Source organism: Lepidochelys kempii, chromosome 13 (genome assembly GCF_965140285.1).
Source record: "Lepidochelys kempii isolate rLepKem1 chromosome 13, rLepKem1.hap1, whole genome shotgun sequence".
NCBI lineage: Eukaryota > Metazoa > Chordata > Testudines > Cheloniidae > Lepidochelys > Lepidochelys kempii.
The window spans coordinates 3,009,753-3,034,202 of record NC_136392.1 but is presented as its reverse complement, the minus strand read 5'-3'; the positions used below and the strand labels follow the sequence as shown (position 1 = coordinate 3,034,202).

The window sequence follows — 24,450 nt, the reverse complement described above, 5'->3', positions numbered from 1 at the left end:
TGGGTGAGCAGGGAGAAGCTGAAATGCACTTAGTGCCATGGCCAGAGATGCTGCTCATGTTGCCCAGGTCACTCTTAGCCACCTCGAAAGGAGGCTGTGGCACCCATCCAGTCCTTTGGGCAGCTCGCTCATTGACCCCAGCCCGGAGGCACCATCTGCAGCTGGGTTTGAGTTCATTAGTAACCCTCCTCCACGCTCTGTTCAGCCCTGCAGACGCTGCCGGCGTCCCTCTCCCCAGCTCCATGACGTGTAGCAGGCACGTGGTAGCAGGTGACTGTTCACTAGAGTGGGCTGATGCTATTTTTAGCGTGCTGTGACTTCCTTCCAAGAAGTAATTTTCATAATAGCGTTTAAAGTTTTTTATGTTGTAGGAATGTTATAGTGGACGTATGACTTCATCCGCGGGTGAAACGCAGCCCACCCCAAGCACAAGAGCAGCTAGTTACCAGCATTCTGCTAGCCAGCAGCTTAGGCCAGGAAGGGAGGCAGACTTCACACCCAAGGAAAAGCCAGGTGGCCAGATCGTGTAAAGGGAAGTGGGATTTACCCATGAATAACCAGGAGCCCAGGCTCTCTCATGCATGGCTCAGGCCCTAGACAGCAGGCTGGGGTAAATCAGCATGGATGGCAATGAAGCGATGCTGATTTGGCAGCTCAGGGGATGTGACGGGGATTCTGTCACAGTGAGACGAATTGCTGACAGACACCAGCCCCTCCCAGTACGAACGAGACACTTATTCCCCAAAGCAGGAGTCATTTGGCCTAGTTTGGGAGTTACGTCTACGACCCACTAATGTGCTGGGGCAGACTAACCCTGCCTCTCAGGAGATGCCATATCTGCATAACCAGGCACAGCACCAATAGGTTGACACAAACTTCTGGACCAAAAGTTGCAGCCCTTTATTGTAAATCCAGGCGGAGGGCAACAAAAGCTGCCTGCTAAGAACCAACACCTGCCCAGTCTGTCCCCGGTGCCCTGGAGCGTGCCATGCCTCGTGCACGCCAGCTGGGCTGGGAGGTTGCTGGGTCCTGCTGCACCAGCTGACTAAAGTGCCAATGGGCTGCAGCGGGCAGGATGGAGGCTGTAACGAGCCAAGTGTAGAGGTGGTTGCCCAGGCAGTCCCCTGGAGCACTCAGCAATGTTGCTTCTCTCTGATGGGCTGGACCTTTTTTCTGGCTTGGCCACTTGGGAGATGAGGAGCATCAAAACCCTTTTTCACTAGCTGGCAAAATGGCTAAGGCTGCACTGGTGACCTGTAGGATAGGGGGAACCGTGTTTTCCCTAGGGGATGAGGAAGGGCTCCTTCAGACCTGAGGGCCACTAACGTACCTGCTATCTCCATCAACTAGAGGAGCCAGAGTGTTCCCAGCCTGCTGTTCCAACCCAGCCAGGTCATCTTCTACACAGCTGCTGCAGAGGGACACGTGAAGGGAGCAGCTCATGAGGTAGGCCCCCCCACAACTTGCACAGGGCACTTGGTTCCCAGCAGGGGAGGTCAACCCCCAGCCTTCTCCTAAGTCCGCCTTCAATACATGAAACAGGAACGCTCCGCTCGCCCCACGGCTGCTGATCTGCACAGTCCTTCCCCTAGCGGAGACGTGGGTCTGTGGTGGACTCTGGGAGCCAGAACCCTATAGGCCTAGCCCCCGGCTTTGGTGGTGTGGTGAGGAGTGTAGCCAGGGGCTCAAGGAGAGCTGTGTTCCCCCCCAACGGGGCTGGGGCACTGCGTAGAAAGCAGCCACCCCATCCTTCCTCTTGGCTCCTGCGTGCTCAGTGGCAGTTCTGACAGCGGGGATGGCAAGGAACGCCGTTCAGCCTGCAGCGGCAGCCACCACTGGTGTCGCCCGGGCCCTGGGGAGAGAGCAGAGGAGAGATGATGCACACACAGGGACTGGAGTCAAATGGTGGACAGGTGGGTAAGAGGCAGTCAGGACGTGGGCCTGGGAGTGAGGCGGTTGGCTAAGCTGCTGGACAGGTGCGGGCAGGGCTGAGTTTGGGGCAGGCTGGAGGCAGGCAAGGCTCTTGGCACTGGAGGGGGGGGAAACATAATGGGGGGAGCACTGGAACTAACTCCCCACTCCGGCAGCCAGCTGAGTTGTGAGCCATGACAGCCCTGGCTGGTTCCTGCACCCCCGCCAGCCACTCCAGCATCCAGAGGGCCAGCTGTGTGCAGCAGCAGCTAGTTATTTAAATGGTCACAATTAGGCTTCAGAGTGAACGACCCTAGTGCATCCAGTGGTTCATGCCTCTCCGAGCATGTGGTTTGGGCTGTGTGCAGACTTGAGAAGGCAGAGCTGCAGGGGCTCGTGTTGGCAGGTCTTTTCAATTCTGGGGCAAGCGACTCTGCAGAACGGAAGGATTCCCAAGGTCGAACCTACAGTCGCACACACTGGTTCATGCTCCAAACCTACCGCTGACCCCCAGCGCGGCCCCTTGGTCACCCAGCAGATCTCCGTGTGACAGACAGTGCAGCGGATCCAGTCACAGCCATCCTTCTTCTGGACAACGATCTTACAGGTAGGACAGTACATGGCCTCCCCTTTCTGGACCATCGTCTGAAAGGAGAGGAGGGCAATGATAACGCACACAGGGGAGCTGATGGCCCCGGCTTCCCTTTCCGACCCTGGATCCCCAGCAATGCCACCGAAGACACTCAGTGGGATTTGCCCTTCGCAGCTGATGGGGCTAGCATCTGGGCTGCCCCGAGCTCAGAATCAGTGGACTGCTTGCTTTACCTGGCTCTCTAAAGCCGATACTCCCTCATTTTGGACCATTGCACCCACAGGGTAGCAGAATGCCCAGGAGCCGAGCCATGCGAGCGCCTATTGGTGCAGTCACATTCCACTGGTCTGGCAGTGGAAAACTGGGTGTTCCCCTATCTCCCACTCTCTACAGCCCCCTCCCCTTCTGCCCGCATCAAGCCCCGCTGTCTGGTCAGTGCATTTCCTAAAGCAGCAGCAATGGCTGAGAATGGTCACGTGACTTTCTTTACCATTAAATCTGCAATGCCTCCCTGGCCACGTTCGGTGCTAGCCTGCAGCCCCTTCCTGTCCATCCATCTCTCCCCCCCACACACACCCGTATCACTGGCATCCCAGTGCCCCGCTGTCTACACATTGCTCTGCCCACAAAAGGGCCAGGCCAGAGTGGGCTCTTACTGTCAGCATCTCGGTGGTCTGCCTGGCAGCCTGGTCGTTCTGAGCCCGGAGCTTGAGGTCGTCCTGATACTCCTTGCAGTTCATGGTCTCGTGAATGGCCTGGGGAGAGCATCCTGCTAGCTCACCAGGCTCTCGCACGCCTCACGCAGCAGCTGCTACGGACTGGCCTTGTTTTCCACCTGCTGCTCCCCCCATAGTACCGAACTCCCAGGCTCAGTGGCCAGCACATGTCACCTCCCCCCAGCTACATCAACTGTGCCTAGGGGAACACATCTCCTCCAACACAACCCTGGGGTCACTGAGACGGACTGGACCCCGGGGCCCCCCCTCACACCGCAGGGCAGGGCCCACATACGCATTCCAAGCCTTTTTTGTGGGGCAAGGATACATGACCGGAGTTGAGGGGAAGATCAGAGCGAGCTGGGGCTGGCTCCAGGAGAGGGATGGAGCGCAGGGCAGTGGCGACGGGCTGCTGTTGGCAGAGCTAAGGCCATGGCCCTGTTAGCAGGCTCTAGCTCCCCTCTAGGAATGCGGTTCTCTTTTCTGTCTACTCGTCCCTTGCACTGACCTGTTCCAGACAGAGGCCAAGGGACCATGGCAGGCAGTATGTGACACCGTGGCTCTAGGGCTGCATGGACGTGATGCCAGGCTCATCTAAAGCCCTGGGCAGGCCTTCGCCAGTTCCAGGGGCGGCCATGCTGCGCTAGGATGGAGCAGGGCTCGTGAGCTTGGTCACTGCTGCCACACACAGTTCAAAGGCCCCCAGATGCTTTAAGGCTGCATCCCCCCCTTTCCTGAACACAGCCATGCCCCATGGCACCTGGCTTCGCAGAGCCCAGTGGGCTCTGAACTCCCCTTCCCCCGTTCTGGCCTCTCGGCCTAGGAAGCTGCAAAGATGCTGGGGCGAAGGCAGGCGGCATCTCACCTTGCAGAGCAAGCAGTTCACCTTCTGGCACACGGGGCAGGCAAACTCGTTCACGTCGTCCTCGAAGATGCACCAGCCCCGGCAGTCCGTGGTCTTGCAGTGGTAGCTGGACCGGCTGCGGTTCTCAGCGATGGAGACGCCCAGGTCCAGGAAGTGCTGATATTCAGCAGAGCTCAGGAGCTGTGAGTGGGACCCAACCCTCTCCATCAGCACCAAGACACTTGCCCCGTCCCCTGGCAGTGCACTGATAACAGCCCCATCCTCTTCTCCCTGCCCCACATCCCCCTGCTCCCTCGCAAAATAGCTGCCCCAATTCCCCTGCTCTAGCCCAGCCTACAGGACCCAGCCATGCTGGCATGCCATCGCTTTTTGGGTTGTATCCAGTCTCCGCTGTGCCTACAGCTCCCAACCCACACCTGACTCTGTCCCCTCCTACTCCAGCCCCATGGGCCCTGGCCTGTACCGCTTTGATCTCCCGTTCCAGCAGCTGTCCTGGGCAGGAGTACTTCTCGTCGATGTACGGACAGGGCACCTCGGGCTCCGGGCTATTCAGTATCGTCCCCTTCAGACAGTCCCTGTGAGGAGCCAGGGGTCAGAGGAGACACCAGCAAGACACAAGCACGGGGCAAGCTGCTTGAAGACTGAGCTGGACGGGGTCACCTAGGGGCCAACCTAGGCAGCAGCAGAGCCAGGCCTGAGGTAAGGAGAGGAAATCCCTCCAGCAGACCTGGCCAGGGCAGCATACGCAGCCTGCCTGGGGCCCCCAGTCCCTGGGTGGGTACAGAGGGGATTACAACAGCACAAGAACAGCCCTACTGGGTCAGACCAAAGGTCCACAAGCCCAGTATCTTGTCCTCTGACAGTGGCCAATGGCGGGTGCCCCAAAGGGAATGAGCAGACAGGTTATCAAGTGATCCATGCCCTGTCATCCAACCCCAGATTCTGGCAAACAGAGGCAAGGGACACCATTTCTGCCCATCCTGGCTAATAGCCATTGATGGACCTATCCTCCACGAATCTATCTTGCTCCCTTTTGAACCCTGTTATAGTATTGGCCTTCACGACACCCTCTGGCAAGGAGTTCCAGACGTTGACTGTGCATTGCATGAAAAAATATTTTCTTGTGTTTGTTTTAAACCTGCTACCTATAAACTTCATTTGGTGGTTCCTTGTTCTTGTATTATGAGAAGGAGTAAATAACACTTCCTTATTTACTTTCTCTATACCACTCATGATTTTATAGACCTCTATCATATCCCCCCCTTAGTCGCCTCTTTTCCAAGCTGAAAAGTCCTGGTCTTATTAATCTCTCCTCATACGGAAGCTGTTCTATACCCCTAATAATTTTTGTTGCCCTTTTCTGGACCTTTTCCAAATCCAATATATCTTTTTTGAGATGGGGCGACCACATCTGCACACAGTATTCAAGATGTGGGCATACCATGGATTTATAGAGAGGCAATATGATATTTTCTCTCTTATTATCTATCCCTTTCTTAATGATTCCCAGCATTCTGTCTGCTGCTGCACATTGAGTGGATGCTTTCAGAGAACTATCCACAATGACTCCAAGATCTCTTTCTTGAGTGGTAACAGCTAATTTAGACCCCATCATTGTATATGTACAGTTAGGATTGTTTTCAAATGTGCGTTACTTTGTATTTATCAACATTAAATTTCATCTGTCATTTTGTTGCCCAGTCTCCCAGTTTTGTGAGATCTTTTTGTAGCTCTTCGCAGACTGCCTGGGACTTAACTATCTTGAGTAGTTTTGTATCATCTGCAAATTTTGCCACCTCACTGTTTACCATTTTTTCCAGATCATTTATAAATATGTTAAATAGGACTGGGCCCAGAACAGACCCCTGGGGGATACCACTATTTACCTCTCTCCATTCCTACCCTGTGTTTCCTATCTTTTAACCAGTTACCAATCCATGAGAGAATCTTCCCTCTTATCCCAGAGACCGCTTATTTTGCAATTGGCTCCTTTCCACCTACCTGCAGACTGGCACCCCAAGTGGGACTGACTTGTACATAAGCTAGCAGCCCAGCCATCAGCTTCCCCTTGTACACAGATCTATACGGTACACAGCACCGGAGGGGGCTCCACTCGCAGATCCTTAGGAGGGAATCTAGTGCTCCCTCACCAGGTCCCTGCTGCACTGAAACAAGCTGCCAGCTGATCGAGGGACACTGCCAGGGACTCGGAAGCCTTTGGCTGGGCAGCCCAGCCAGCTAGTGCCTGCCCATCTCCAATCACTCTGGGTGCGGGCTTGTCATGCAGAAGGTTAGTAGCTGCAGGGCACAGGGCTGGAGTTAAAGCCCCTGCAGGTAGGTGGCTAATTGGTGGCACAGGCTGAGGGCTTGGAAGGGGGGTAGCAGAGAAGATGGAGCAGGGTAGTGATGATTGCATCCCTGCTCTGGCACGGGGCCTGTCAGCGCACAGCACACTGTCTCCAGTTCCATTTTCTCCTACTCAGGGGCCAGTTTGAAGCCTTTGGGTCGAGCAGGAGCACAATCCCACCTGGGACTGGGCCCCGTGGGGGTGGATTAAGATGTGATGAACACCTTGGTGGGGGAGGGGCCCTGACACACTGCTTTTCCCTCCCTGCCTCCCTTCCTGCTAGTGGTTCCTGTCTGGCAGAGCCCTGGCTCCCCACAGCTGATGGGATCCCCATAGATTTTTGGGTAGCCCAGGCCAGTCCATCCACCCTACACAGCAGGGCCAGGCTAAGAAGACTAAAGCAAGAGCATAGTCTCTTAACAGGATTCAGCCAGGCTAGTTCCTGTCATGCTACCAATCTTTAGCCATATGGGGCACGCTGCCGACGCCCTGTTGGCAAGTATGCCGGGGGAACGCTCTGTCTGTCTTTGCGCTGCCCAGTTGGGCAGCTCTTCCAGCCAGGGGACGTGCAACCAGGTGCTCTAACCCAGAGACAAAAACCAGCTGGCAAAGCCTAGGAGGTTCTGAGGCAGGTAAGGCTCCCAGGGTGGAGGCCAGACAGGGAAGGGGCTGGGGCTCCTGTGCACAGGCCAGCCGGGCAGGAGAAGGGCCGGGGCTCCCGGGGCAGAGGCCGGATGGCTGGGCGGGAGAGGGGCCGGGGCTCCTGGGGTGGAGACCGGATGGGAGAGGAACTGGGGCAGAGGCCAGCTGGGTGGGAGAGGGACCAGAGCTCCTGGACGCAGTCTGGCCGGGTGGGAGAAGGGCTGGGGTGGAGGCCAGCCGGCTGGGGAGGAGAGGGGCCAGGGCTCACGGGTGCAGGCTAGGCAGGTGGGAGAGGGGCCGGGGCTCACGGGTGCAGGCGGGCCGGGGTTAGGGCCGACCCACCTGCAGAAGGAGTGCAGGCACTCCCGCAGGGTCACCCCCTCTCCAGGCTGCAGGGTCACAAAGCAGATGGGACATTCGATCACTTCATCGGCGGGCACCAGGCTCTGCCCGTCCAGCTGCAGGAGGTGCTGGTAGTTCTCAATCTTCTGCTGCTCTGTCACCTTGGCAGAGAGAACAGCCAGTGTCAACAGGAGGGGCTGGCGGGTGGGGCACTTCGCTTACATTTGCTATTAGGAATCTTGACCCCTACGGGGCTGTGCCCTGGCCTCTCTACACCACCCCAGCAGCTCTGTCCAGGGTTGCAGGGACAGTGAAAGGGCCTCCCAGAGCAGTGGCCAGGGAAGGGAAGGAACCTCACCCCAGCCTGCTTTGCGCTCCAGCTGTTCTGGGCTGCCAGTCTGTCCCCTAGAGACGGTTACAGCCTGGGTGTAAGTTAGAGCAGTCCCTGGGCTGCTCTGACTTACCCCAGGAACCAAGCCAGCCCCTTGGCCATGCCACGAGTCTGGAGGCTCAAAGGCAGGAATTAGTGAAGTCTGTTGGCTGGGTAACAATAAGCTAGTGCTCACCTGCTAGGTGGAGAGCCCCATTCAGCGGCAGGCAGCTCAGAGACCCCCCTGAGCTGGGGGGCTACTGTTTCCCCCAACCTATCTCAAACCAGGGCTTGTTTTCAGAATGTCCTTTCAGCCTCCCTCCCTCTCTGTCTGTCTCTGATAAACGGTGCCCAAGGTCAGCCCCACCCCAGCCTGTCCAGCCTGGCCAGTCAGCTGGGGGAGGGGAAGTAATTAGTAACCCAGCAGTGACTTCCAGCCATTGATAGATTTCAGAGCTGTCCAGAAGGGAACTGAGGCCCAGATCACCCAAAGATTTGGGCGCCTCAGCCAATCAATAAGTGACTTGCCCCCAGGGAGGCTGTGACAGGGCCTGGACCCTCAGGCCTGCTCCTTCGGAGTCATTGCAAAAGCTTCATGCAAATAAAGAGAGGGAGAAGGGACTCCGGGAAGGAATCAGCCTCCTCTGCCATCACTGGGTGCCCCCAGCTCTCCCTTGCATGCCCACCCTGTGACGGGAGCTTTCCCAGCCCAGCACGCCCCACGATGCTCCGTTAAAACCAGGAGCAACACGCAGCTGCAGCCTTCGGAGTCCATTGCAGCTGGCCGCTGCAGGCTGCACCTCCCTGCCCTGCACTGGCTCTGTGTGGCTAACAATGGGGCAGGCCCCTCGGCAGCATAGCGTGAAGGCTGGAAAGAGCCTGGAAATGAGGCTCTTCTGGATCTGGTGCAGAGCGCAGCTCCGCTGCTGGCCCCGGCAAGGTCGGGGCGACGGGCCCCACTGCTGGAGATGAGGCACCGCGAGCGCCTGGACCTGCCTGGAGCCAGGAGAGGGGGTGGGCCCCCTGCCTCGCCAGAGCAGGCTGGGAGTAACGGGCCCCCCTCGCAGGCCCCGCTCTCTCACTCCCGAGCCAGCGTGACTCTCCCCTCCCAGCTCAAACGGAGGCCGGTGCTAGCCGCCCCGTGCCTCCCAGCTCAGCAGGGGTGAGGCCAGCATAACTCTGTGCTCCCGAGTCCTCCTGGCACAGGCTAGACAAGCCCCACCCGCCTCGGAGAGAACTGGAGTAGCATGAGGGCAGCTCCCCTGACGAGCGCCCCCTTGGCAGCATGGAACCACCCCCGGAGCCCTGTGCAGCTGAGCAGCGCTAGCCGGGTGTGCAGCTGGGCCAGAGGAACCGGTGACCCCCATCCCCGCCTCCTGGTCAGTCTCTGCGCACGGGGCCCTGTGCCAAGAGACACCCCAAGGGACCAGCCTAGTGGAGCCAGGGCAGGGTGCTGCACCAGGAGCTGCATTACAATGCTTGCTTATGGCAGGAGGTTGCCTCTAGATAACAGTGCACAAGGCAGGATCTGCCCCAGGATCTGACCCACAGCTCCCCAGCGTCCCAGCCTCCAACCTGTTGGTACTGCCGCATGGCTTCCTCCTCATTCCTCATCCTCGCCAGCTCCTCCTCGTCCGGCTGGTAAGCCACGGGCACCATGTAGTCCTCAGGCCGCTCCTTGCAGCAGATCTCGCAGCCGGGGCGGGTGGGCTTGTTGACATAGGTGCAGCTCGGACAGACCCAGCCGACCTAGGAACAGCCCCGGTGAGAACATGGGAGGTGAAAGAAATGAGCCAGAGGGGGGAGTTGGCACCCTGCTTCTGGGACTCCCTTACCTTGGGGGGTTCAGGGGGAGGGGCGGCTTCCGCCTGCAAGAGCTCATGCCTCAGCTCCTCCATGCACAGGCTGTCCTGCGCCCCTCCGAGCCCCGCATCCACCTGTTCCTGGCTCCCGCGAGGCTGCAGGAGAATGTCGCTGAAGCCCAATTCTAGAGAGAGGTAAGAGGGAGCGAGTTGCTGACAGGAGACGGAACTCCCTGCTGCTCCCACGTGCTCTGGCCATCTCTCAGGAGCCAGCACTTGGTGCAGCCCCGGATTTCAGCGCCTGCTTCTTGCCGTCGCCCTGCAAGGGACGTCTCCTCCTGAGACCCGCGCTAGCCCTCAGCCCCAAGTCCAGCAGTCCCCGCTGCTTCCTGCCCAGTGGAATTCCCCAGCGCCAGGCTCTGCCTTTGGGGCTCCCCTCGGCCGCTCCGCCAGCCTCACCTGTCAGGACTCGGCGCTCCCGCTCCTTCTGGAACGTCTCTTTGCTGAGCTTGGCCTCTTTGGCAGACCTGAGGTAGAGATAGGCCATGTCGCCGTCTCGCTGGATGCCATTGTAGTGCAGGGTCTCCTGGTCTCCGGGGAGCCTCTTGCCCACCACCCACTGCTGAACGCTGGGTGGGAAGCCGTAGAGGAGGAATACCTGGGCCAGGAGACACCGAGGGCCTCGTTCAGAACCAGCTGGCCACCAGGTGCTGTTGAGGGCAGTCGCTCAATGACCTTACGTGGGCGCCCACCGGCAATAGGTGCCTCATGCGGGAGCCAGCAGATCACGCCACACAAAGCAAGGCAAGCAGAGGGCAGCCCAGGAAGGACAGGCGGGGGGTGTCAGTAAAACGACAGATACTGCAGCCAGCTGGCAGGCTACTTGCTGCCCACGAGGCGGCTGCCGCCTTCAAGGCCGGTGCGCGGTCTCCCCCACTCTTTGTGCCATCAGTGCCCCCGGCTCCAGCCCACAGGCCCGTACCATGTCCTTCAGAGAAGCCAAAGTCATATGAGGATTGACTTTCAGGTAGATGGGGACTGTGGTCATCTGGGCGTCCTCCACTCCCACCCACAAGCTGAAAGAAGAGAGGCAGTGAGAGCAGTTCTGGTGTCCCTCCTGCCCTCCCCGAGGTCCTACCGCGAGGTGCGTGCCTGGCTCCCGGCACCTGCCTCAGCCGCTCAGACTCCAGCTCACATGCTCCTGCTTTCTGTCTTTCCCATCCTCCTGCTCACGTGGCCCAAGTCGCCTCCCCCCGGCTGCTGGTCTGGGGAAGGAGCTCGGAAGGGAAACACCGTCGCCTCGTTCTTCCCTACTGAGCCCAGGGCTGGCCCACCTCTTGGTGCCAGACGGCTGCAGACCTGACAAGGGGCTTTGACCCAGGGACCATCAGTGCAACAGGTGCAGCCTCCCCTGCTGGAACCAAAGCCCTAGGTCTTCAGCGTCTCCTGTGGACTAGTCACTAGAGGGGGGCTAAGCCCCATTCCCTCCTGGCCTGGCTACACCTCACACTGGAGCTGCCCGCGGTTTATGGAGTGAAGGAGGCCAGGGCCACAGGAGGGAGACCCAAGAGCTGCAAATGGGGAGCCACCCATTCTGGGGAGAGAGCGGCCATGCCCCAGCCCCCTGCTCCCTAAATCTCCTGCAGTGGAGTCTCTCGGAGCAGTGTCCTAACACCCCTTTTAAAGGGACAGTGACCACGGTTGGCCACCACCCCCATTCCCCTGAGGCCAATGGACGGCACCCACACGGGTGCCCTCCCTGCAGAAGCTGCCCAGCACATGCTCACCTGATTTCCTTTTTGGGGTAGGCCTCTGGCTTCACCTGCACCGTCACGGGCGCCCGCTGCTCGGCCAGCCAGCCAGCGCACTCCAGTGCCAGCTCCTTGTCCCCTCCCTCGATGGCCTCAGCCAGCTTCAGGGCCAGCTCCTCTGCTACAGACAAGAGACCAGGCTGGGCTGGGCTGGGCCCTACTGGGGGGTCTCCTGGTTCGGGGCCAGGGCAGGACCTGTTCAAAGAGCCCTGTGGGCTCCATCTAGGGCCTGGCAGGGGAGCTGCTGGGAGCTGTTTGCTGCCCAAGTTGCTAATTACCTTAGATGAGTATCATCATTTAGATTTATGCAAAGATTAAGAGAGGTCCCTCCACAGCTCTGGGGGCCCCCGTCAACAAACTGCCGCCCCAAACTGAGCTGCCTCGCAGAACAATGAATTCCCTTCCCCACACACATTTCTCTGCCCGCCACCCTCCATCTCCACCAGCGTGTCCTGCAGCATGCCCACTTAGGGCCATACAGGCCAAACCGCTGTGCACCGGTGGACGTTTCCCTAGGCCCCCACACGGAGGGGCTTCCTCGGATGCCCCAGTGACCCCACCTTTCTTCGTCATCTCCTCCGTGTATTTTGTCCCCATCGCAGCAGAATCCCGGGGCTGTTTAAGGCAAACAGAAGCATGTCAAACCCGGGCTGGGGGAGCGGGGCTGGATGGCTGGGGCACTGGGAGTCCGGTGCAGCCATTTCATCTCCCCGGCAGGGACCCCAGAGCCCAACCACCTAGGGCTCCCTGGGGCTCTGTGCTGGGCTTGGTGTGGCCAGGGCAAGTGAGCCGGGTAGGGCCACGCTGCACCCTCCCTGCACCAGCCTATGCCTGCTTCACTCTCCCCACCCGCACCCTGGAGCTCTCTCTTGTGTTCTCCAGCGCGCATTGCGCCTGGCCCATCCCACTTCCAGGCTACGCTGGGCTAGAGCGATGCCCAGCAGCCCCTGCTCACAAAGCGAGGCGGACGGACCCCAGCAGGCCTGTCCCAGCGCGGACATACAGGCACGGTGGCTGCCTGGCCCTCTTTTTAAAAGTGCTTTCCCAGGGGGCATGTGGGCACCTTTGTTTCCCTGCAGGAGTCAGCCCCGTTAGCTCTTCCCTGGATCAGCCCAGGGGCAGGCTGTGCTTTCGGGACATTGTGCCTCCAGCCCATCCTGGGTCTTGCAGGCCCCACCTGTGCTGGGGTGAGTCCCTGCCCTGCATGCCTCAGACACCGATCCCCGTTACTGCCGGAGCCTGGACGGACAAGAGCAGGAAAGCGCTGACAGCGAGCTAGGCACTGTACAACCCCCAGCAGGCACAATCCCTGCCCCGCTACCTTCCAACCCTTGCCATGTTTGCCAGCCACACGGGGATCAAGCTGGGTCAACACCGGCAGCTCGCTGAGCCAGGGCTCTGCCCCGATCCCAGCCCCCGCAGGCCCATGGAGTAGGAAGCCAGACTCCACGTGTGCCTCTCACAAGGCGGTCAGCCGAGGCTACATGAGCGAGCGATCCCTGCATGTGGCCCCACACAGGCCTGACAGACATGGCAACAGGAAGAGGAACTCAGCAGCAGGGAAGCCCGGCGGGCACAAAAAAACCACCCTGTCAGGCTGGAGGGCAAAAGCCACTCCCCGTGCGTCCCACCTTCCTGGCTCACTTACCTCCCGGAGCCCTGCACCAGGGGCCTGGATTCCAGAGCGCGGCGCTGGGCAGGGGTCAGGGTCAGCTGAGAGCTCACCACTGACTGAAGTGAAAACCGAAAGCAGAAGCAGAGAGATGAGGAAGTGGAGCCAAGGCCTTGAAACAGGGCAGGGCTGAGAGCAGCAGCAACAAAACCTCACGAAGCAGCTGCAGGGGACTCAGAAACCGAAAGTGCAACTCCCCAGCCCTCCCCCGGCAGGGCCTGCTGAGAGGAATCGCTAGGTGCTCCCCGACCCACAGGCTGCGGAGCAGGGGCTCTGACCCTCTCGGCCTCCTAGGGACTCCCATTTACTGGTGAGCCACCCGGGGTGGGCCGTGCCAGGCTTTGAAGCAACGGAAGGGGAGGCCTGCCCTGAAGGCGCCGTCCCAGGGGTTGGCAGGGAGTTGAGGCAGGCTGGGACAGGACTCTGGGAGGTCTAGTGAGATCTGCAGCGCCATCCAGCCCCAGGGTCGCCTTCCATGGAGCTGCAACAAGAGGAAATTCAGTGAAGACAAATGCCAGGTGTAACACTTTGGAAGGAAAAAATCAAATGCCCGCCTACAAAACGGGGCCTAGGTGGTGGTGCTGCTGGAAAAGAGCCGGGGGTCACTGCGGCTCACCAACTGACTATGAGTCAATGTGATGAAGTTGTGAAAAGGGCTAAAATCCTTCTGGGGTGTATTAACAGGAGTGTCACCCGTAAGGCACGGGAGGTCATTGTCCTGCTCTGCTCGGCACTGGTGAGGCCTCAGCTGGAGTCCTGTGCCCAGTTCTGGTCACCCACTTTGGGAGAGATGTGGACAAATTGGAGAGAGTCCAGAGAAGAGCAACAGAAATGGTAAAAGGTTTAGAAAACCTGACCTGTGAGGACGAGTTAAATACACTGGGCATGTTTCGTCTAGAGACAAGAGACTGAATGAGCGACCTGGTATCAGTCTTCAGAGCTGTTAAGGGCCCTTATAAAGAGGATGGATCAGTTGTTCTCCACCTCCACTGAAGGCGGGACAAAAAGTAAGGGGCATCAGCTGCAGCAAGGGCGGTTTAGGTTAAACGGCTGGAGCATTCGGACTCTAAGGGTGCTTAAGCTCTGGAACAGACAGCCGTGGGAGGCTATGGAATCCCTTTCCTTGGGCAAACCCGTCACGGCTGGTCTAGGTTTACTTGGTCCTGCCGCAGCGCAGGGGCTGGACTGGATGAGCTCTCGGGGTCCCTTCCAGCCCTACATTTCTGTGATTCTATGCTGGGCCTCACGTCAGGGCTTCTCTCCCTTTCCCGTACCGGGCCCCCAGCCCCATGCACACTGAGCCAGGAGTGACAGGCAGGTGGAGAAGCCCTGACTGAGTCTTGGTGTGTTCAGTCCCAGCTCCCAGGGATGTGGCTAGCAAGACAACACTGCGGGCTGGTCGGGCTGGGTCTGTCTGCATGAGGGGGAGCCCCAGGGGCGGGCTGGCTGACTGCTGGAGGAAGCCCTCTGGCTGTATATTTATCTGCGAACAAAGGGAAGTGTGAGTGAGGCAAGGGGACAGGGGTGAACCCAGGACCAGCCCCAGGGAAGCCGGGCAGCAGGGCTCCTCTGTGCCCCCGGCAGGGAGAGGAGACATTGTGCCCTCCCCTAATGAGAGAGGTTACGGCTCAGCAGTGAGCGATTCTGAGAGAGGGCTCTGCAGTCCTGCACCCCGGCCCATCTCCCCTTCCTGCTCAGCTGCACGGCCAGTCTCTGAACCTTCAGCCCTCACCCCGTACCGTGGGCCAAACTCTGCTCTCCTGCAGCCCCAACTGGGGTCTGTTCCTGGGAGCCCCTGAGAGCAGGATGTGGTTCAGTCCTGCACCTAGCCCCACTGCACGGTACCTCTCACCCCAGCACCTCTCCCCTAGTGCCTCCGCTCTGCTTGTGCTTCTGCTTCTCGGCGGGAAGCCCAGAGAGCCCCAGTGCGGCAAAGCTTGGCTTGGAAGCGATCCCCAGCCTCCTCTCCAACCCCCGCGCATCCAGGCCCCGGACTGGCACGAAACAGCCTCTCAGGAAGCAGCGTCTCCTCATCTCTCTGGGGAAAGGATTAGACCATCCAAGGGGTGAGTGGAATTCCCTTCTGCAGCTTTCACAGCCCGCTGGAGATCGTGAGAACCAGTGACCGAGCTGCCTGCTGTGAACTGGGGAAAACCACGCTCCGCGGCAGAACAAGGGGGTCTAAACTGGGCTGATTTCCTTTGCACGGCCCTCCGCTCACCCCCTGGGCCCTCCTGCGCCTGGACCCAGAACCAGCTCTGCCTGACGAGACATGCCAGGGAGACGCCATCCTGCTGAAGCAGTAAGGCCTGGTGTTGGCAGGGGGCAGGTTGTTAGACTCACAAAGAGGTCTCTTCTGGCATGGGGGCATTCCTCTCCTCCTGGCTCCATGGGGAGGAGCTGGCTAGTCACCTTGGGCAGAGATCAGCTGGCTCTGTTGCTACTGAAGAGGGAGTGTTAGATTGGCGATGGAAGGTGTGACGATGTGACTCAGCAGGGAGGGGGGAGTGTTGACCTGGGAATGTGCCCTGGGGAGGGGAGACCTGAGAACCTGTCACCTGAGCCAGGAGGGGGAGGGGGAGGTAACACCTCTGCCCAGGAATGTGGACGGAGGCTGCAGCAGGGACCCTGCTGGGTGGGTTTAGTTTCAGTTTGGGGCTGGGTGGAGGAACACAGGGAACCCCAGGGCTGGGGTCTAAGCTCCCTGCTCCCCCAGAAGGACTTGACTGAGGGGTCCGGGTTGTACCCACAAGCTCTGTTTTGGACTGTGTTCCTGTTGTCCAATAAACCTTCTGTTTTACTGGCTGGCTGAGAGTCTCAGTGAATCCCAGGAAGAGGGGTGCAGGGCCCGGACTCCCCCACACTCCGTGACAGAAGGAACATGCTCTCTCGTACTATGAGCACCGGAATTGCCACAGGCTCAGGACAATGGTCCACTGGGTCCTTTCTCCAGCAGCAGCCAGTCCTAGCTGCTAGAGGAAGGGGTCAGCCCTCCTGTGATGGAGCGCTACAGACTATCCTGTCTCTGGGGAAGTTTCTTTCTGAGCTCTACCACTTTGGGGCTGATATGCCCTGTAACACAAGGGTTTATATCCCTTATGAATAGCTATCCTCTCTGAGGTCCTGAGAAATCCTTGGACTCAGTAACCGTCTAGTAGCAGTGAGTTCCGCATGCTAATCATACATAGTATTTAAAATATTTTCTTTTCGCTGTTTGAAATGCGTCACCTTATTTATTCAGATAGCCCCTGTTCCCCTGTGCTGTCGGAGAACTAGAAGCATCCACTTTCTCTTCTCAGCCTGGTACGTTATTGGATATTTCCTTTCTTATTCAACTCCTCTCTCAAATGACACTCCTAATTTCTCCTCCCTTAGAAAGCTTTCCGATTGTTCCTGCTGCCGTTCGCTAGATGCTAGACGTGTGCCCGCACCGTATGTGAGATACAGAGAGGCAGGGAGGTGACCCGAATGGCGCAGGCCAGCCCTGGACAGGAGGATTTGGACAATGACATTACAATATTTGCAGGATTATTCTCACTCCCTTTCAACTTACATTCAAACGTCTTGTTTGCTTTTTTGGCCCCTGTCATTTGTTGAGCAGATGTTTTTACTGACCCGGTCACAATGATGGCCAGGGTTTTTTTCTGAGCAGATACAATTAATTCGGATCCCGGCCACATAGATGACTTAATCTGAATACAAGTCCTAGAGGTGGTGCCAGACCAGAAACACTTTATCCAAATCCCCATGATCTGCATGGGCTGGTTCACACGGAATCAGGAGCCTTTGCAAAGCCAAACCAGAGGCCATCTCTGCTGCACCAGGGGCACAGAAATTCCAAGCAGCACACAGGAAGGAGCCAGTGTTACAAACCTTTTATTTGTCAAAAGACAGAAAAATAGACACATGGTGCTGTGTACAAACGAGTCTTGGCCTGGGCCCTGTCGTGTCAACACATGGTCGGGGTATAACACGCACGCTACGAATGCACAGCCCCGGGAGAGGCGAGGCCCCGGGTCTGTGCTGGGAGAGCGGCAGGTGCCCGGCTGGGCTAAGCCGGGTGGAGCAGGCAGGTCTATTCTGCGCACGCCGGCCGCTCCCCAGAAACCAGTTGCCTCACAACTCCCTGAGATACGTATGGTCAGAGTTCTGGGCTGCTGCCAGCCCCCCACCCCCTGGCCCAAGGGGATGGGGCAGGGCTGACCTGCCACAGGCTCCTGGGGTGGAGCAAAGGGCAGGGTTGATCCAGGACAGGGTCCCCAGTGGGGAGGTTACAGAGCAAAGTCAGCCTGTTGCAGTCACAGGACAAGACTGGGGTGAGGGGGGGCAGGCTGCATGGCACAATAGTGCAAAGACCTCATAGCACCCCCACCCTGCCGGGGCTCACTCTCTGTCCCCCCCCCTCCCCCCGGGGGGAGTGAACTGCTTGGACAGGGGCTTTATTTGCTCATTGCTAGGAGCCCAAGAGCTGTGCCTGGCAAATGGGGCAGGCTGTAGCCGCCCTCCCTGCCCCACCCCAGCATAGTGTGCCCCCTGCCCCTCTGCTTCAGGGGGAGCACTGCATGCTGGGACTTGTAGTCTGCATGGGCTACAGCTACACAGGGAAGGAGAGGTGGCTGTGGGCACCCCACAGGGCTCCACAGGCTACATCCAGCTCTTGGGCTCTGATCTGACATGACCTTGGAACCCTCCCCACCCCCGTCTTGTTCTCGCTCCCACCCAGCGGCATCCCTCTCTACCTCACCAGACGGCAGCCCCTTCTCTGCTCTGCCCATTAGCGTCTCTACCCTCCAAGCTCCACGGAGCCACGGCCCTGGCTGCTGCAAAGGTCAGTTCCCAGGTGACACAAGACAAGGAGCTCCTCAAACGCCCTCCCATGCCTGCTGTCCTGCTGCCCTCTGGGAAAGGCCCCCACACACACACTTCAGGAAGCTGGTATCAAAGCTCAGCCCCCTCTGCACCCATCTTGCTCCTACACAGACACAAAGACTGGTGCAGAACCCAGAGACGCCAGGGCCTGCCTCAGTTCCCTGGCCACTCCCTGCCTCCGGAACCCTATGTCTGGGAATGGGAATCGCACCATCCCTCTGGGAGGGCACTGCTGGTGATCAGAGTCTGAACAAGTTCTTTGGCACAAGTAAGTGGGAGCCCCCTAGACCAGGGCACGCTGGAAGCGGGAGCCCCCTAGACCAGGGCACGCTGGAAGCTTGTTCCCATTTAGTCCTGTCTGCCCTGAATCGCCGTGTCAGGCTAAGGCACTTTCCTGCTCTGCAGGATTCAGACACGTGCCTGGACAACCGCAGCTCCCCCTCTGAGGCTCTTGGGTTTGCAAGTCTTGGCTCTGGGCCCTGCTGGGGCCGCCAAAGGCACAGCGTTACCCGGATCTGAGCAGCAACCCCCCTTAGACAAACAGTCACCAGCCCCAGCTCGCCTGGGGCATCCGACAGTCTAAGGTTCCCTGGGGGCATGGAGGGCCCCTTCGCTAATGCATCCTTGGGGATCCTCTGAATGCTTAACTGTGCAGATCTTCCTCCTCCTCCTCCTCCTCCTCCTGACTCCAGGTGTCTGGCACAACTTGCTCCAGCCCCTGCTCCCCAGAGGGGTTTGTGCACGAGTCCTCAGAGGCAGCACCACCGCTCGCTAGCCAGGGGTGGAGCAAAATCTCACGGGCCGTCAGTCTCTCAGACGGGGTCTTCCGCAGGAGGCATCGGACAAGGCACCTGGCCTTGGGGGAGAGGCCATCCGGGATGGAGAAGACCCCCCGGCGGATCTTGCTGAAGAGCATGGCAGGCTCAGTGTCCTGGAAGGGGTATCGCCCCACCAGCATGGTGTAGAGCACCACACCCAGGCTCCACACGTCAGCCGCCTTCCCTGAGTAAGAGTTCTTGGAGCTGAGGATCTCCGGGCCCACGTATGCCGGGCAGCCATGCTTGTCCGACAGAGAGTCATCTGGGCCGCTCAGAAGACAGGCGTCCTCCAGGTTCTCCAGCACCAGCTTTGTCCTGCAGAGAAAGAGGGAAAGCTCCAAGTAAATCAACAGCTGCAATCCAACTGTGCTAGGTAGGTAGGCCACAGAGCTAGACCCCAGAAGTCCGGACTCCCAGACAGCAGCTCTCAGCATGAGACAATGGTACTGCCCCAGAGAACTAGGTGGGAACTAACTTCTTAAGTGACCAAGACAGGGAGGGATTGGAGGGAGGTGCAATCGGAGAAGGCTTTAGAGCTAAGCCCTGGCGACTCTGCAAGGATGCAAAGGTCTGAATTCCCTGCAGCACAAGCAGACCTCTGTGGAGCTATGCAAGGAATAGGGCCCAGAACGAAAGCTGAAGCCAGAATGACCCTGAGCTACACCCTAGGGGTCTGTTAGCTCACTGCCATGCCGCTGTGATCAGTGGCCCTGTGGACACAAAACACAAGGCCCCAGGAGCTTCCGCAATGTGCAGGGGGTACGTGGGCTCAGCCTGGCTGAAGAAGCAGGTTTCGAATGGAAGTGGGGCTCAGGAACCCCACCCTCCACTAGCACTGATAAGCTGCTGTCTCTCTTCCCCTGGCTTTCCTGGGGTCAGACAGCCGGCGTCCCAGCAAGGCTGCTGCAGCCGCACACATGGAGAGCTCATTCCAGAGCTTTGGCTGGGCTCTGCACAACAACCGTATTGACGAGGAAAATGGCACTGGGCTCCCATGCATTGGACCCAGGAGTCCTGCTCCCAATCAAGCCCGCTGCGGGGCCCCTGATACTGAAGAATTAAGCTGGACGCCAGCCCTCACCTCTCCCTGTCCACGAAGAGGAACTTGCGGAGTTTGAGGTCTCGGAGGATGACCCCATGGTCATGGCAGTGGGCGACCGCTTCGGCCATCTGCTGGAAGAGCCCAGCGGCCTCTCTCTCGGGTAGCCGCTTCCGGCAGCGGACGTGGCTGTGCATGTCACCTCTGCCAGGCTGGAAGAAGATGTAGACATTCTGGTCCCCTTGGATCACCTCAGCAACCTGGGCCACGTTGGGGTGGGGCGAGAGGTGCCCGTAGGGGGCCATCGTCTCTGGGTAACTCCTTGCCGGATAAACCTAAAAGAGGAACGACACTAGGCATGAGGAAAGCATCCCGGAAAGAAAGGCAAGGGGATGGTGCGGGCCAGGCCGTGCACAGGCCTCAAGACAATCGCTCCCTCCTGTCTACAGTCCTGCTGCCACAAGGGATCTAGGGCTCCGTCTAAGTGGGGGCAGGAGGTCTCCGATCTGCCCATACCTCACTCTCCTGTGCCATGCTGTTCAAGTGTTCTTAAAAAGAACAGGAGGTCTTGTGGCACCTTAGAGACTAACCAATTTATTTGAGCATTAGCTTTCGCGAGCTACAGCTCGCTTCATCGGATGCAGACTACTAAAACGGCTGCTACTCTGAAAAGGGTTCTTAAATTTCACAATGTAGCCACCAGGGGGCAGCACTGCTTAGGAGGAATGTGAGGAGCAAGGAGAGGGGAGGCATGGACCAGGAACCCACTACCCTTGTTCGGGTCTCATATCTTCCCTGCCCAGCATCAGAGGACGCATGCCCGTCCGTCCCCTGTCCACTCGTGGAAGTCCAATTCTCTCCCACGCCCAACAGGCTGAAAGGGGGAGCTGATAAACCTGAGGGGGACCCCAGATGGGGATGGAGAAACTTTCCAAACAAACCCCTTGCCAATGCTGTTCTCTGCAGCCAGAGCCCATGCGGGCCCTGAGGCTCACCTGCCCTTTACCAGTCGAACAGACCAGTGCCAGAGGGGCTGGCACAGGCGGCCCCAGAAAGCCTGGCACACCACTGCACAGGTGTCCCCAGAGAGCTGCCCCCAGGGGGGTCCCCACAGCAGGCATCTCCACCAGCGCATGAAGTGCCACGGCATTTCCCCAGAAACCATCTGAATCTCACAGACTTCCCCAGGGCACAATCTCCAGGAATACTGGGCTCCGTTTCCTCGCAGAGACTGGCACCAGAAACCCTGCTGTACCTTGCAGCTGTACTCCGTCTCCGTGTGCGTGTGCACAGCCCTGTAAGAGTGGCCCTCTTCCCTGGGCTCCAGAAGGATGTACGGTCCAATCCGCAAGACCCTGGAGTCCTGGTCCACGGCACAAGGTGGCTGTGCAAGGGGCTGCAGGCATGGGGTGAGTCCTGACACTGGACCCAACCGGGGACGCTTGGGCTTTGAGGCCTCTGAGTCAGGGGTATCCTCGAAGTCCAGCCGTTTCTTCCTGAGTGGAGACGCCACAGGGATCACCTGAACGTTTCGACTCATCTGCAGAACGAGACGACGGAAGGGCTGCATCAAGATGCAGCTGCAGTGCGACACCAGTCGCTTCAAGAAAGACAAGCCAGGAAACCCCTGCTCTGTCGGCACCTCCATCTGCTTCGTACAGAGCTGCTCTGGCAGCTCAGGTTTGTTCTCCAGCATGCGGAGAGCAGCCCCAGCTCCTGGTCCATACAGACATCTACCGGGTGGGGCTCCTACGTGCCATGCGCTGTAGTTAGCCCTTGGTTTCCAGTTTCACAGCCTTAAGTATTCCGCTGGAATCAGATGCAGCGTTAGTACGACAGTCTGCACAAACCCGGGCCAGAAGCACCTGCTTCAACTCCCCGAGAAGGACATTTGTGCCTCCCTGCTCCCAAGGAAGGCCTAGGCATTCAGAACAGCTGGCTCTGATTAACTGTAATTACTACAGTGAATGGAAGAAAGCCCTAAGTTAAGCCTGAGTTCACCCAAAGCCGAGGGAGAAGTATTTCTGTCGAAAACTTGCCACCCACTGACGTCCTGTCCAAAGCAGTAACGGCCCCAGCCAGCCAGCACCAGCGGGTACGTGTCTGAGGAGGATGTGTGCATACATTCACGGCTGATGATGTAATGATACGGTCTCACAGTGTAATAATGGTGAGTGTGTGTCATGATAGCATGGGTTTGTCTCTCCCCTAGTGTAACAATAGTGAGTGCATGTGTCATAGTGTAACAATGACGGGTGAGTGTGTGTGTGTGTCAGAGTCATGACAATGTCTCTCTCTGTGTAATCAGGATGAGTGTGTGTGTTTAATAGGGCAATAAGGGGGCTGGGTGCATGTGTGTGTCTCCATGTGATAACGGTGGTGAGTGCATGTCAGTGTCATGATAGCGAGCCTGTGTGTGTCTCACAGTACAACAATGGTGGTGTGTGTCTGCTGATGGTGGGGGGTGAGCCTGAAGAAAGCCCCCCCCATCCAGCTGTGAGCCCCCCCCAGCAGCCAGGCGAGCCCGGCAGCCTGCACCGGGCCTTGCCTGCTCAAGGGGGCAGCCTGGCGCCGTTCTCCACCCTCCCAGCCAGCGCTGCACAGTCCTGCTGCGGCTGCCGCTTAGTCACTGCTACCCCACGGCTGCCGACGGGGGGCCGGGCACCCCCCTTCCCCGCAGCGCCGGGCACCCCCCCTCCCCGCAGCGCCGGGCACCCCCCCACACAACACTGGACACACATATCCCCCTACACCGGGCACCCCCCTTCCCGGCAACACCAGGCACACACACCCATAACACTGGGCATCCCGAGCCGGGCACCCCGAGCCGGGCACCCCCCTGCTCCCCAACACCGGGCAGTCGCCCCCCCCCCGGCCCAGGCCAGCCAAACACACCCTCGCTCCTACCCCGTGCGCGCTGCCCCGAGGCCAGGGGCACCCGGGGCGGCTCCCCGCAAAGCCCGGCCGAGTGGAACCGGAGCGCGCCCCGAGGGGGACCCCCGCCCCGGGGAGCAGGGCGCCGTACCTTCGGGGGGCGGGCGGGGGAGAGGCTCGGGACTGGCTGCCGGTCGGGAGCGATCCCCGCAGGCCGATCCCGGAGGATCCTGCTCCCGGAGTCTCAGACGCCCCGATCCGCCATTGTCCCGGGCTGCTCTGCTCCGGGGGTCCTGCCCCGAGCCCCGGCCGGGGGGCGATCGATGGCCAGCGGCTAGTCTCCGTGCGGCTGCGGCGGGCGCTTTGTTCGCGGGACTCGCTCCGATTGCGCCGGGGAGGCTCACATCGCCCGGCCCCCTGGCTCCGAGTCCCAGATCCCGGCGGGTGATGTAAACCAGAGCTAATCTTAGCTTCCCCCACCCGCCCCCGTGCCGCGCTGCCGCGCTCCTCTCCCGGCGCCTTCCCTCCGGCTCCCTCCTGCTCCCGGCGCGGCTGATGCTGAACTCACTCCGGATTGCAACATGCCCCGGCCGCAGGCCCGCCCCTCCGCTTTCCCTGCCGTGACGACACGCGGAGGTTCACACTCGCACTCAGCCCTCCGCCGGGTGGAATTGCGCCACTCCCAGGCTCGAATTACTCAAACCCGCGTCCGGATTGCACTCTGATTACACAGGCCCTGGCGGCTCCCCCCGGCTCCTGGAATCGGAGGGGCACCCCCAGCTCTGGCTAGCGTGTTCCCGGCCTGCTGTGTGGCCCGGTTTGTGTATCTAGCACCGCGGGCCGCCAGCTGTTCGAGCAGCGGATTGGAGGCTGGTTTCAAAGCAAAATGTCTGGGATGGTGCGAGTCGGGGCCTCCAGAAAACTCTGTGCCGGGGGGAGACAGGGCCATGTGGGCCCACAGCACTGCCCTATATACAGGCAGACTCAGTATATTCCAGCCCAGAAATTCAGAAGTAATCCCCTCCCTGCCCCTCCTTCTGCACCTATGCAAAATGAGCTTAAATGTGAATGCCCCCCCCCCTTCCCCATTGCCCTGCACTTGGCACAGTAGCCTTGCACCAGTGCGAACAGCAATGGCGGACTGCTGGTCGGCCTGCACCCACTTGTGGAACTGACTCCCCAAAGCCAAGGGCAGTGAGGAGACAGGTCTCGTGAGACGCTTCCATGCAGCAGCAGATAATAGTCCTGCACCTGAGGGGTCTCCGAGTCCATTTGCACGTCCGGTTATCCTGATTGTGCCCCCCTCACCACCGTGCTAAACGTGTGCGCCAAACTGGGCCTGTGATTCTCCAGCTGCAACCCGGAAAGCGGGTCCTGGGCCCCTGGAGGCCGTGCACTGGCCTGCCCCTGCCCCTTGCACCTCCTCTGCCTACCCCTAGCCACTGGATGTTGGCAGGGCGGACTCAGGGGCTGCTCATGCCACCCCCGCAGGTGAAGCAGGGAAGGGTGTGAGCAGTGGCGTTATCCGGCCAGCAGCGCACCTGGCTGACAAGCGCTGCATATCGGGGGAAGGGGAGGCCTGGCTCCAAGGAGCTGCCCAATTCATGCCCCAGCGCGGAGCAGCTGAAGGAGAATCAGAGCAGGCACATCCCACCAGGCCCCGTCTTTCCCTTTCTAATCATTTTCCAGGCTTGCCACCTGGCAAAGCCACCGGAGCCCCGAGCTTCTGCTCCCAGCCAGCCTCCCAGATCCCAGCCTTCCGCTTTAGTTGTGCTGACAT

The 24,450-nt window shown here is 59.3% G+C and overlaps 2 protein-coding genes across 4 annotated transcripts; both read right to left on the bottom strand.

The window, feature by feature from the left end:
- Positions 1–885: 885 nt before the first annotated feature.
- Positions 886–13,540, bottom strand: RBCK1 (RANBP2-type and C3HC4-type zinc finger containing 1). Of its 2 annotated transcripts, none has more exons than XM_073308744.2 (13): positions 13,047–13,540; positions 11,959–12,013; positions 11,375–11,519; positions 10,570–10,663; positions 10,047–10,245; positions 9,621–9,772; positions 9,361–9,534; positions 7,416–7,576; positions 4,548–4,659; positions 4,085–4,264; positions 3,160–3,258; positions 2,413–2,556; positions 886–1,852 (listed from the first exon to the last, which is right to left on the bottom strand). In XM_073308744.2, the coding sequence occupies exons 2-13, from the start codon at positions 11,993–11,995 to the stop codon at positions 1,772–1,774; spliced, it is 1,578 nt and encodes a 525-aa protein (XP_073164845.1). In that variant the 5' UTR covers positions 11,996–12,013; positions 13,047–13,540; the 3' UTR covers positions 886–1,771. The 2 variants fall into 2 exon arrangements, with proteins under 2 accessions (XP_073164845.1, XP_073164844.1); XM_073308743.2 differs by lacking the exon at positions 13,047–13,540 and adding an exon at positions 12,462–12,565.
- A 3,388-nt stretch (positions 13,541–16,928) lies between these two features.
- Positions 16,929–23,278, bottom strand: TRIB3 (tribbles pseudokinase 3). 2 transcript variants are annotated; one of them, XM_073308745.2, is made up of 4 exons: positions 22,822–23,278; positions 21,052–21,605; positions 19,839–20,131; positions 16,929–19,072 (listed from the first exon to the last, which is right to left on the bottom strand). In XM_073308745.2, the coding sequence occupies exons 2-4, from the start codon at positions 21,490–21,492 to the stop codon at positions 18,583–18,585; spliced, it is 1,224 nt and encodes a 407-aa protein (XP_073164846.1). In that variant the 5' UTR covers positions 21,493–21,605; positions 22,822–23,278; the 3' UTR covers positions 16,929–18,582. The 2 variants fall into 2 exon arrangements, with proteins under 2 accessions (XP_073164846.1, XP_073164847.1); XM_073308746.2 differs by having other exon boundaries at positions 21,052–21,336; positions 22,822–23,275.
- Between the last annotated feature and the right edge of the window lie 1,172 nt (positions 23,279–24,450).

Excerpts from the sequence above, each read along its gene's own strand:
- TRIB3 (XM_073308745.2), bottom strand. The coding sequence starts at position 21,492 with ATGCTGGAGAACAAACCTGAGCTGCCAGAGCAGCTCTGTACGAAGCAG. Across the intron at positions 20,132-21,051 it reads AGACGGAGTACAGCTGCAAG|GTTTATCCGGCAAGGAGTTA; the intron begins GTACAGCAGGGT and ends TTCCTCTTTTAG. Across the intron at positions 19,073-19,838 it reads CTCTTCGTGGACAGGGAGAG|GACAAAGCTGGTGCTGGAGA; the intron begins GTGAGGGCTGGC and ends CTTTCTCTGCAG.
- RBCK1 (XM_073308743.2), bottom strand. The coding sequence starts at position 12,554 with ATGGGCTGGAGGCACAATGTCCCGAAAGCACAGCCTGCCCCTGGGCTG. Across the intron at positions 2,557-3,159 it reads AGACCACCGAGATGCTGACA|ACGATGGTCCAGAAAGGGGA; the intron begins GTAAGAGCCCAC and ends CTCTCCTTTCAG. Across the intron at positions 1,853-2,412 it reads GGCCGCGCTGGGGGTCAGCG|GGCCCGGGCGACACCAGTGG; the intron begins GTAGGTTTGGAG and ends CTCTCTCCCCAG.